The following is a 13,156-nucleotide window of genomic DNA, read 5'->3' on the forward strand; positions in this document are numbered from 1 at the left end:
AATGTTATAGCATTGTGAATAATCTCTAGTCTTTAATACATAAGTCAGCACTCTGACATCTTAGACATCTCACATGGTGTTACTTTTTCAGAGTGGTTTCCATTAAAGTTTAAGAGAAGTCAGTAATTTATATCTCCTTTTTTCCTGCTCACATTCAGAACTGATTAGTCAGACAGATGGTGATAAGAGCATCAGCATTGGGGTTTTTTTTCTTCCTCTTTCAATTTTTATTTAAAATTGTGGGGTACAGTTCAGGGCTAGGTATACCAATACCCACCGTACGGGTACCCTTGCCAAGGAGGTGTGCCCCTACCCCAGGCAGTGTTGACTGCTGACAGTCCCAGCCCCCAACCCCCTCCCTGCAGTTTCCCACAACTTTCAATCCTTTCTTTATAGTACTACGATAGGTATCCAAGGTCCGCTTAGGAGTGAGAACATGTGACACTCAGCTCTTTGTTTCTGTGAGAGATCACTCAGTATTATAAACTCTAATTCCATCCAGGTTGCTGCAAAATTCATGATTTTGTTCTTCTTTATGACTGCGTAGTATTCCATTGTGTTTTGTTAGTGGAGGAACATGGCTCGGGGGTGAGGGCCATGCTGGTTTGCTGCTGGTGCTTCCTCAGGGTCTCTCTGCTGTCTTGACCGTGCAGCCCATCCGAGAGGCTTGGGGCCTGCAGAGCTTGCTCTCTTCATCAGGATCACTGCTTCGTGCCGGCAGAGAAGGAGGGAAGTCCCACGGATTTCCAGGGCTTGTGCCATCAGCTCTGCCCGAGTGGGAGTGTGTGCCTGTGGCAGTCCTTCACCAGCCTGGTCAGGGCAGGTGGCACAAGAAGTCAGGAGTGTGTCCTCCCCAGGGAAGCACAGCAATGGAGTGCAGTGTAGACAGGCCTCCCTTCCGTGCTTTATCTTTCTGTCCTTTTACCTGGTAATATTGGACCTGGCTGTACATTAGTTTGACCTGTACTGCTTTGATGCCGGGCAAATTCAAGCTAGATTTTGTAAGGATGAAATAGAAATATTTGTGTTTTTCAAAAGTTCTCCTGTGCAGCCAGGAAGGAGAAACCACTATCTTAATTCATTGGCATTAAGCTAAGCCTATGGTCAACAAGAATAAAGCTTTATTCCTTGGAAGATGGAACTAAAAGTCAGGGTTGTCTTGTGTCCACTGTATGAACAGGTGTCTTTACAATGCTCCTTTGGACTGCCTATGCTGATACAGATTCTACTGCAAAGAGGGGAGTGCTGAACTAGGTCCCAACAGTATGTTGATGAAATTAAATCCAAAGCTGTGCTGGTCCCAGTGCATCCGTTTCCTTTTTCACGCATTGTCACTCATTAGTGTGGCATTGACTCTGCAGTAAGAATAACTGATAACATGGATGCCTCAATCATGTAGAAATTAAACCCCAAAGTCATATTATCTTGCCTGTTTGCATTTAAGACTGTAAAGTCCTAACTTTTCAAATTAATTTAAGGTTCAGAGCGATTTCACATATTCCTCAGTATTTTCTCTGCTGAGTCTCTGTTAGAAGGGCTTTTATGCCTAGGTGGATTTTGGAGTTTCTTCAGCAGCCGTATCCTAAGTTAACGCAGACCAAAAGGGGGCAGTTCCTTTAGCGCCTCAAAGGCTTACTAGTAGAATGCCAAATTGCTCAGGAACCTCATCCTTTAAAGAGTGGTAGGAGGTCAAATTAGAGAAGTGACAATGGCCAGATCGCCTTGCAGTTTTTACACTTTGTACGGCCTTTGGGTTTACTTGAGTGTTTTGAATCTGAAAAGTGATTTGTGTCTTCACCTACAGTAACCGTGTCACTTCTAACCACACCCTCCAATGCTTTGTTATTTTACACTAATCTGAGTAATTTCCTAGGTGATCTTACTGTGACTTTCTGTCAGCTTCTCAGTAGCATCCGGGTCCCATCCTTTGTGATGTCATTTCTCTCCTCTCTTGGATTTGTTTCTTTTCTTTCTTTTTTAATTTTCTTCTGTTAGATTTCATTGGGCCACAGTCAACATTTCTGATCTAGTGATAGTTTAAACCCCTCCCCACTTGCTGAATCTTTCCTTCGGAGCCCTTTTACGTGGATGCGTTTCCCTTTTCCTCTCAGTATATTGGTCTTTTCTGTTCTTCCGGGTTTCACTTCTTCTGAATGGCCCGTTCTGTCTTTTGATCTGTTCTGCTAAGGAGAGAAGTCTCTCGCTCAGGCTCAGAAATACTTCGCCGAGGGCAGTTTTGTCTCCGAGAGGACAGTTGACAACAGCTAAGCATAGGGGCTGAGGGTGCTATTTGGCATCTACTGGGTAGAGGCCAGGGATGCTGCTGAACGCCCTGCAGTGCACAAGATAGTCTCATAACATAGAAGTGTTAAACAAAAACCGAAACAGAGAAGTCTTCAGCCCAGATGGCAAGAGCGCTGAGACGGAGAAACCCTACTCAGGCTTCATCAGTCTGTGTTCCTTTGTTGTTCCACCACTTCTGTTTTGATAGTAAGACTGAAGTGTATTTTTCTAATTAGTCCAGTTCCTTCTTAATTCCAGTGTTTGCCACTTGATTCCTGACAGACAAGCCCTTGGTTTTGAAGCAGTTTGTGTTATTTCTCTACTTCAACCCAAGAAAACCATCTAGTCTCTTTCTAAGAGGCTTCTGTTCCTTTTCATTAGTTCTTTAATAAAATATATTTCCCTTTTGTGAGTGAAACTGGTTTGGATCTCTGAAATCTAAAGCCTCTAAAGCCATGTCAGTGCTAACTTGAAGACACACGGGAACCCTTGAACTTAGAACAAGTCACATGTAATCAAGGTCAGTTTCTCCAGTTTTTAATGGCCTTGGAGAACACTTAAAACAGCATTAAAGGCCGAGCTCGGTGGCTCAGCCTGTAATCCTGCGCTTTGGGAGGCTGAGGTGAGCGTATTGCCTTTGCCCGTGGGTTCGCGGCCCACCTGGGCAACTTGGTGAGACCTCGTCTCTACAATAAATCAAAAATCAGCCGGGCACGGTAGCAGGTGCCTGTAGTTCTAGCTACTTGGAAGGCTGAGGCAGAAGGATCGCCGGAGCCAAGCAGGTCGAGGCTGTGGTGGCCAGGAGCGGCCACTGCACTCCAGTCTGGTGACAGAGTGAGACTCCAACTCAAAAAAAACCAAAACAAAAAAAAACAGCATTAAAAAATGAACAGGTTTTGGTACTGCTGATCGAGTGCAGCTGATCCATCCTGAACTCAAACCTACTAAAGGTGTTTGTAGTCCTAACCTGATGTGCCGAGAAATACTTTACTGCATAACCGTAGTGGCAAAAAAAGTGCTCCAACCTTGTAACACTGGGATGTCCCATAGAATCATGCTTCTCTGTAGTCGAGTCTCCACTTACTACTAAGACATGTGTGGTAAGCATTTGCTAAAGTCTATTATTTTTAAGTGCTGTGCTTATTAACACCAAGCAGTTAGCTGTTCTGAACTGCCAGCATCAGAAATTCCCCCATGACCTCACCTTCTAAAATGTAAGTCCTAAAACCACCTGCTTTAGCCATGTCAGTTATTTTGATATCAGATTCTGTTCCTTATATGTATCTCAGGATCTCACACATAGCACTAGACCTTGGGTTTTGATGTTTCAGTAAATTTCACCCTTTTTTTCTCTACCACATTTGGAATTAATTGAAAGAGAAAAAGCCATGGGAGTAGGGTGGAGCTCAAGATGACGGATTCGTTACTGATAAAACTGTTGGGCAGCATGGCTTAGGCGCGAGGTCCAAGCAGACTTGCCACACTGTCAACTCCTACAACCAGATCTGCACGTTGGGACAACCCGCCCGAGGAAGAATTGGCATCTACAAAGCAGAGGCCCTCTTCTCCAGGGTCAAGAGTAGAGAGAGAAGGAAAGTGACTCCTGTTTATCTCCTTTTTTTTTTTTGAGTTGGAGTCTCACTCTGTCGCCCAGACTGGAGTGCCGTGGCTGCTCCTGGCCACCGCAGCCTTGAACTGCCGGACTCCGGCGATCCTTCCACCTCAGCCTTCCGAGCAGCCAGAATTACAGTTATGCGCCACCACGCCCGGCTGATTTTTTGATTTATTGTAGAGATGAGGTCTTGCCAAGTTGCCGGCGGGTCTCAAACCCGCGGGCTCAGGCAGTCCACTCACCTCAGCCTCCCAAAGGCACGGGATTACAGGCTGAGCCACCGAGCCCAGCTGCTTATCTCCTTTTAATATTCATTTCATTCAGTCAGGAGCCAAGGGTCAAGGGATGTCACTGCAGCCATTGAGGGAGAATGAATTCAGGATGGATGAGCAGCTTGGAGCATTCATGCTAGGATCACTTCCTCCACAAGAAAATAGGACACATGCGAGAAGTTTGCTTCCCTCCCCCGACAACTACCATCCGACTGGCCTGTTATTTTTATACTGCTGGTTCTTCTGTTGCTAAATACATAATTAAAATGTACATGAGGCTTCTAATCTACATGTTCTCTCTGTTTAGGTCCTACTGTATGATCCGCTCTTTGACTGGACCATGAATCCTCTCAAAGCTTTGTATTTACAGCAAAGGCTGGAAGATGAACCTGAGCTCCAGCCCACTCTGAATGCAGACAACCAACAATGCAAACGAAATCTCAGGTGAGCAGCATTTTAGAAAAGACCTGTGGTCAGTTTGGATTGTCTTTTTACCAAGGCCCTTTAAACTGTTCACCTCATTGGAACCTTTGTGTTTCTGACGTTAGTGACACCGACCAGAGTCTCAACAAAGTGGCCGAACGAGTCTTGATGAGACTGCAGGAGAAGCTGAAAGGAGTGGAGGAAGGCACCGTGCTCAGTGTGGGCGGGCAGGTAAACCTGCTCATCCAGCAGGCCATGGACCCCAAAAACCTCAGCCGGCTCTTCCCGGGGTGGAAGGCCTGGGTGTGATCTTCAGCATGTGGACGCCCCTCGAATTCAGCCTCTAGAAACTCTATTTCATCTTCATTTTTAATCCACCCATGTACTTTGAATAGAGATTCATATTTAACTGCGAGAACAGCTGCATTTTTTAAATGTTGAATTTAATATTTGACTTAATCATCACTCAAATTGCTTTCATGGGCTCGAGGAACATTTCTGCTCTCACCCTTAAGAAATAATGGTTGGCCGGGTGCTATGGCAGAGACAAGAGGATTGCCTGAGTCCAGGGATTTGAGAACAGCCTGAGCAACATGGCAAGACCTTGTCTCTATAATAAATCAAAAAATTAGCTGGGCGTGGTGACACACATGTCGGTGGTTCCAGCTGTTTGGAAGGCTGAGGCAGAAGGATCACCTGAGCCCAGCAGGTCAAGGCTGTGGTAGCCTTGAGCAGGCCACTGCACTCCAGCCTAGGTGACGTGAGACTCCGACTCAAAAACAAAAAAGGAAAAAGAACTTTAAGATTGTAATCATCTGTAGATCGTGGTGAAGTTACACTGAAAATAAGCATATCGAAAACAGTAGGATTTTCAGTGGCCAGATCACCCACAGTGTTAGTAAATAATGAAGATGTTACTGAAAGGGTTCGTGGGGTTGCTGTTTTTACAAAATGCCCGTTGGCCCTTCTCAGTCTGTTTCCTTCGCCTTTCTGTTACGCCCTCCTGTGCTGTCCTGGCCGTGCCTTCTCTTGTCAGCTGCAGGAGATCTCCTTTCTACACTCATTAGGTCTCTTCTTTCAGAAACTGATTTCATTTCTAATTGTGTCATTCTTCAGATCTGCCTGTTACTTGTTTCTTGATGTCTAGTTTTCTTAACTTTTCCATTCTAACTCTGTTAGTAATCATTTTAAACATCCATATTTGTAGTCACTCTAGTAGTTCTCTTAAGTCAATCTCGTGCTGTTTGTATCTGTTGGCTGTTGTATTTGATGAGCTGTTTATCCATTTGTGTCCCTTTGAAAGGCAAGCTTATTTTCAGCAGACTTTATCTGTGGGAATCTTGAGTGATCTGGGTTCAAAGTAAATCCTTCCAGAGACGTTTTGTGTCTGCTTATGTCATCATCCCAGGGCTGTTGCTGACACAGACTACTCTCATTTTGGTTTCTTGGCCTTATGGCCTGAACTTCTTGGCTTTCCAGACCTCAGAGGTGGCATAAATTACTGAAAGGAGAAGATCCTCCCAGGCCAAGGGAGATGCACTTCCTCATCATTGCCCCCTGCTCGTGGGCAGAATGTTTTATGAACGCCCTTCCCTGAGGTGTAAGCCTTTCCGTGTTCCATCTCTATAGGGGGTGGAAGGAGGTGCGTGTAACTCCTACTCCTTGCCTTTTGCGAGTTCAAAGTTCTCCAGTCCCCACATAGATGTTAAAGCTCAAACCCGCGGGTAATTCGATCGGCAAATTGTCCCGGGAACTACGGCGTCGCTCATACGCTTACGTCCCTAGTTGTGAGTCCCCTTCGCTTTTGACCCTGGGGATTTCCCTGCACTTTCTTACAGCTTCTGCTGTGCATTTAAAAGGAAGTCTCTTACATTTTGTCCAGCATCTCTATGTGTTTTGTTGGAGAAGAAGGGTTTAGGTATCTAGTTTGATATGTAGCCAGAAATGGAACACTTCTGTCCCTCAGATTGTCATCATAGCGTAAACATCTTTTCAAATAAAAAGCCATCTCCAAGTAAAACTCCCTTACGTATAGGTGGGTATAATCTCTCCTCTATCCTTAGGAAAGTGTTCATCCCAGCTGCAGAGATTAAGAAATGGGTGGTTGGGGCTGGGTGCAGTGGCTCACGCCTGCAATGTCAACACTTTGGGAGACCAAGGCAAGAGGACTGTTCAAGATCAGCCTGGGCAACATGGTGAGACCTCATCTGTACAACAAATTTAAAAAACACCAGCTGGGCGTGGTGGCATGCACCTGTAGTCCCAGCTACTTGGGAAGCTCAGGCGGAAGGACCACCTGACCCCAGGAGTCTGAGGCCGTGATTGTGCCACTGCACTCTAGGAGAAGCATGAATTACTGCAGGAGAGGATCCTTTTTCGGTAATTTGGGTGACAGAGTGAGACTTCAACTTAAATCTAAAAAAAGAAGTGGGTGGTTGAGCTCTTTTCTTATTTGTACCTTGAAGGTTATAGAGCAGTTTTCTCTTATGAGTGGTTGGGATTTCTTTCCACTGCCCACAGCACACACTCGCTCTTATCTGATCTCCCCACCCTCCCCTCTCTCAAACCAGTCTGTCTCCAGAACTTTTTCACTGTAAACTTCTTGGCTTAGTTTCTGGAGAACTGTTCTGAAAATTGCTTTGCCTTTCAAAATTGCAAACTTATCTTGGTGTTTATCTTTTTCCTACATGCTAGCTACATGGATATTTGGTATATATTGGCAATTTTATTACTGTAATCAAGGAAATGCAATAAACTTAGACTGTCTTTAAGAAAGACTTGAGGCTAGGTGTGGTGGCTCACACCTGTCATCCCAGCACTTGGGGAGGCCAAAGTGAGAGGATTGCCTGAGCCCAGGGTTTTGAGACCATCCTGGGCAACTTGGCAAGACCTCGTCTCTACAATAAGTCAAAAAATTAGCCGGGCGTGGTAGCTTGCGCCTGTAGTTCTGGCTACTTGGAGGCCGAGGTGGAAGAATCGCCTGAGCCCAGCAGGTCGAGGCTGCAGAGGCAGTGAGCATGGGCAACAGAGTGGCCTCTGACTTAAAAAAAAAAAAAGAAGAATCTGGGGTTCACCATTTAGTTGCTCACAAGGTCGATGAAAACCAAGAGAAGCTGCTAGAAATGCTAATAAATTGTAGACTGCTTGAACAGCTGTATCCAGATTAAGGGAGCTAGTAGCCCTCCCACCATGCTTTGTGCTGGTCTCACCTCCCCTGGTACCTATTCAACAAGTATGTCCACGAGCCCGTGGTAAGACCGACTGCACAGTATATAGTTAAAATATACGCACTTAAAAATACTAAAAATTTAAGTATAATCTAAATCAAATAAGAGCAAAAAGGAAAAACTTAGGACACTTTAAAACTTTAAAGTAGCCAGTGTACTGGTTTGAAATACAGAGATATGTACAATTGCCAGTATTTTAATTCACCTCAATGAAATTGTTTTATATAGATTTACTTTAGTACTACTGAATGTATTTCCTTGCTGCACTGTTTCCTGAATCTATGATTAAATGTTTTTGAATAAATAAATCTCAAAGAAAATACATGCCAAGACTCCTTCATTCTGTTCAGATGTCTGCGTGGCCTGTGTGCCGGGCGTGGGACTGGCCCTCGCGGAGACCAGTGAACGAGGCCGGCAGGGTCTGTGCACAGCGCGGGAGGACGGAGGCTGGTCACACAGTGCCCTAGGGAGCCAGCCACATGGAACCGGCAGATATGCCGCGTCTCCGCGCTGTATTCTAAGTGTTCTTAATTACAAAAGGCAGATGAATTCCTTCTTCGGGCCCTGTTGACATTTCTGAAGTCGGCTTCCAGACTTCACTGGATCTGCACTGGAATATGACGTGCGCAAGGACCTGGTGTCCTAAATGTGGAGTGGGCTTTGCAGCTGTTCGTATTGTTTCAATAAGCAACTTCAGCCCTCTTGAGAGTCTCTGGCTCTTTTGTCTAGTTTGTAACAAAATGAATTTTACCTAAATACAGTGGAATCACACTTTTCACAGAGATTAGAATGGGTCTGTGCTAAGAATGTGCTGAGTAAGATGGAGATCTCAGATCACAGAGATCACCTCCCTGGAAAAGTCCCCTGCTGTACCTTTAGAGTCCAGCAGAGTTGTGTGTGCAGCAACACAGAGGCATACACGCTCCACCGTGTAGGGCTCGGAAGCAGTGGTGCTGCCAGCCAAGGGCGATTCTGCCTCTCTCTTGTATTTTCTTTCCTTTTTTATTTTTTATTTTTTTGCATTGGAGTCTCATTGTGTCACCCAGGCTGGAGGGCAGTGGCTGGCACGCTCACAACCACCCCAGCATCAACCTGCTGGGCTCAGGCGATCCTTCCACCTCAGCCTTCCAAGTAGCTGGAACTACAGGCATGCACTACCAGGCCTGGCTAATGTTTTCATTTACTGTAGAGATGAGGTCTCGCCAAGGTGCCCAGGCTGGTCTCGAACCGGTGGGCTCAGATAATCCTCTCATCTCAGCCTCCCAAAGTGCTGGGATTATAGGCTTGAGCCACCACGGCCAGCTTTGCATTTTCAAAACAGACCTTTTGTTAGGCTGATGGATACAAAATGGCATCATGTCTCTTTAATTTGTACCTCACTAGGGAGATTGGATTTTTTTATATATGACTGTTGGTCAGTCAGACTTTTTCTTGGATGAATTGCTTCTGTGTATCTTTGCCAATATTTCTGCTAGTCCTTTGCTGGTTACATACCATTTTTGCTGACATCTTTACTATTCTGTGACTTGTCTTCTCATTCTCTTAAAGTTTTTTTGGTTGACAGACATTAGTATGTTCATTTATGGTCAAGTCTTCCAGGTAAAGATGTTTCTCTCTGTTCCTAGACCTTCTTAAATGTCACCCAACTAAGTTTTAGTTTTCCTTATAGAGAGCTTGTGTGAGTTTATCACATTCATTCCTAAGCACTTTTTGTTCTTATAGAAGGCATTTTTTTCATAATTTTTAAAATTTGTCATGTATTTAGAATTAAGATGAGTTTTTGTATATTGATTTTTCTATCCCACAACCTTGGTAAGCTCTCTTATTCCTTCTGGAAATACATCCGGATTCTTTGGGGCTTTTATATAATCATATTATTTGTGAATAATTTCAGAAAAATGTTTTTCCATCCTATGTTTGTTTGTTTTCCTTGCCTCCGTGTGCTGACTCAGACCTCCCATTAGTCCTGGGGTGACTAGAAGTGGCGATATTGGGGCATTCTAGTCCTGTGCCTGACTTCAAAGGCAAAAGCGTTAGCATTTCACCATTAAATTTCTGTTTGCTGCAGGGTTTATTTTTTGTTTTTTAAAAGTACATATTTCCCTTCTCAGATTAAAGCAGTTCCTTTCTGTCCATAGGCTTCTGTGAGGTGTTATCACAGATGGTGAATTTTGGCAGTTTATCTGCACTTACTGAAAATGATTATATTCCTAGAATCTGTTAATACGGTGAATGATACTGTTTGATTTCCTAGAGTTAAATCATCCTTATACTTCTATTATAAACCCGGCTTGGTGCATTCTATCTGTAGCTTAATTTTGTTTGCTAAGATTTTGGTTAGTGTTTCTTTTTTTTTTTTTTGACTTGGAGTCTCACTCCTTCGCCCAGGCTGGAGTGCAGTGGCCGCTCCCGGCCACCGCAGCCTCGACCTGCTGGGCTCTGGCGATCCTTCCGCCTCAGCCTCCCGAGTAGCGGAACTGCAGATGCACGCGACCGTGCCCGGCTATTTTTTATTTTATGGTAGAGACGAGGTCTCGCCAAGTTGCCCAGGCTGGTCGCGAACCCGCAGGCTCAGGCAATCCACTCGCCTCAGTTGGTTAGTGCTTCTAAGTGAGAGTTTCTTCCCAGCATTTCTTTAGAAATTTTTGTGGTTTCCGGATCTTGAATCCTAAAAAAAATTAGTAGCAAAATTGAGAAGATAGGAAAAAGTATTATAATTCTCCTGGGAGAATTAAAGCTTAGCAACTAACATAGACACATTCCTGATTTGAACAAGTCCACTGATAGAAAGCTCGTGGGACACTGACATGTAGTATTGGAGGTTAAGGTCAATATTTCCAAACAAAGAAACACCAGGCGAGAAGTGATCATAATCTCACTTACATAGTTCTTGCCATGAGGTTATTAAGTGTGTGTGCATAGCTGGTCTATGCCAATGGTGAGTCACTTTTTAAAAAATTATGGTAAGCCGGGCTCGGTGGCTCAGCCTGTAATCCCACGCCTTTGGGAGGCTGAGGTTGAGTGGATTGCCTGAGCCCGCAGGTTCGAGACCCGCCTGGGCAACTTGGCAAGACCTCATCTCCACAATAAATCAAAAAATTAGCCGGGCGTGATAGCGCGCGCCTGTAGTTCCAGCTACTCGGAAGGCTGAGGCGGAAGGATCGCCGGAGCCCAGCAGGTCGAGGCTGCGGTGGCCGGGAGCGGCCACTGCACTCCAGTCTGGGCGACGGAGTGAGACTCCAACTCAAAAAAACCCCCCAAAAAACTGAAATTATGCACCCACTCACCAACTCCCTATGTCCCCTTCCCCCAGCCCCTGGGAACCACTATTCTTTCCATCTCTATGCTTTTGACCATCCTAGGTACCACATATAAGTGGATTCATGTAATATTTGCCTTTCGGTGACTGGCTTATTTCACTTAGCATAATGTCCTTATTTTTAAGGCTGGATAACATTCTGTTGGATGTGTATGTGACATTCTGTTCATCCATTCATCCACTGATGGATACTTGGGTTGTCTCCACCTTTCAGCTATTATGAAAAATGCTTTTATGGAGATGAGCATGCAAATTCTCTTCAGAACCCCACTCTGGGTGGATACTCAGAAATGGGATTGCTGGATCATGTGGTCATTCTATTTAAAATTTTTTTTTTTTTAAAAACACCTTTTTTTGGGTAAGAAATCATAGTCTTTCCATAGGGACTGAGCCAGTTTACAATTCCGCCAACAGTGCACAAATATTCCAATTTCTCAATGTCCTCATCAGCACTTGTTATTTTATGTGTGTTTGTTTTCGACAAGCCATCCCAACGTATGCGGGTGATTCTTGCAGATAGAAGCATTGTATATTTTATACAAATACTATGAGTGGTATTCTAAGAAATAAGTTTCAGAAGCAAAATACATCCTTCAGTGAAATGGGCAGTTTCAGAACCTGATTCTGTGTACTGTTGTTAACCTTGCTAGGAGATCTTAATGTTAGATTATTTGAAAACTGCCCAAAGATGTTCCCTAGTGTAGTGTTTGGATATTGACTGTAGACATCTGAATTCTTCATAAATACTACCAAAGGTAATATTTCTTACTTGTCAAACAATGTTTGTAGATACTCGTGGTGATAAGTGTTGCGAAGATTTTAAGAGAAAAAGAAAGTCAGCCAGCTGCCAAATTTATTTTAAACCATTGCAATGTAAAGCAGCACAGACAGAAGGACTTCACAGGCATTTCAAACATTCATGGCATGAAACGGACAAAAGCACTGCAAATTATCCTGATAAGTCAATGCCTTCGACCTACTTCTAAGAAAGAAATAATGCCAATTACACAAAAATTCTTAACCATATTAGAGGAGCCCATTTTATGAGACCAGCATTACCGTTCCATCGAAATCAAAGAATTACAAGAAAAAAAACTAAAGACTGATATCCTTCATGAACATAGATGCAAAAGTTGTAACAAAATTATTATTAGCAAACCAATTGTATCAATATAAAAAAGAGATAATACATCATGACCAAATGTCATTATTCCAGGAAAGCCAGATTTGCTTGATATTTGAAAATCAATCAATGTAAATTAATTTTTAAAAACATGTCAGTAGATGCAGAAAAAGCTTGTGACAAAATTCAACACTCATTCACAATAAAACTCATCAAACTAGGAATAAAGAGAGTATCTTCAACTTGATCAAGGACATCCATGAAAAACTTGTAGCTTACATCATACTTAATGGTGAAAGACACATTGTTTATCCCCTAAAATCAGGAATAAGTCAAGGAGGCCACTCTTATCACTTCCGTTTCATATTGTGCTGGAGTTTCTAGCCATGCAGTAAGTCAAAGAGAACTCAGTAAAAGACACAACAGTTTGAAGATGAAGGAAGGACAGTTATCTTCATTTGTACATGACATAATCATCTATATGTAGAAAATCCTAAAGATACCATATATTTCGTATTCTAGAATTAATAAGGAAGTTTAACGAGGTCACATGCTAGAGATCAATATGCAAAAAATCCACAGAACTTCTGCATACCAGCAATGATCAGTTTTAAATTGGAATTTTTAAAAAAGCTTCAAAAATATGAAATAGTTGGGCATATAAAAAATGTGCACTAGAGCCTGGCTCGGTGGCTCAGCCTGTAATCCCAGCAATTTGGGAGGCCGAGGTGAGTGGATTGCCTGAGCCTGCGGGTTCGAGATCCACCTGGGCAACTTGGCAAGACCTCATCTCTACAATAAATTAAAAAATCATCCTGGCGTGGTAGTGCGCACCTGTCGTTCCAGCTCCTTGGAAGGCGGAGGCGGAAGGATCGCCGGAGCCCAGCAGGTCGAGGC

The 13,156-nt window shown here is 43.7% G+C and overlaps 1 protein-coding gene across 2 annotated transcripts in view; it reads left to right on the forward strand.

Annotated features, from left to right (window-relative positions):
* The window catches only part of ATM (ATM serine/threonine kinase), a 112,841-nt gene extending 107,645 nt beyond the window's left edge, over positions 1-5,196 (forward strand). The window contains exons 62-63 of one of the 2 annotated variants that reach the window (XM_008055297.2): positions 4,475-4,611; positions 4,716-5,126. In XM_008055297.2, coding sequence (XP_008053488.1) covers positions 4,475-4,611; positions 4,716-4,899 — 321 coding nt within the window. In that variant the 3' untranslated portion in view covers positions 4,900-5,126. Of the gene's footprint in view, positions 1-4,474; positions 4,612-4,715 lie in introns of both variants that reach the window. The other variant, XM_021711019.1, reaches the window with a different exon arrangement.
* The last annotated feature ends 7,960 nt before the right edge of the window (positions 5,197-13,156 follow it).

Source organism: Carlito syrichta, unplaced genomic scaffold (assembly GCF_000164805.1).
Source record: "Carlito syrichta isolate Samal-C Ts95f unplaced genomic scaffold, Tarsius_syrichta-2.0.1 Scaffold301816, whole genome shotgun sequence".
Classification (NCBI taxonomy): Eukaryota; Metazoa; Chordata; class Mammalia; order Primates; family Tarsiidae; genus Carlito; species Carlito syrichta.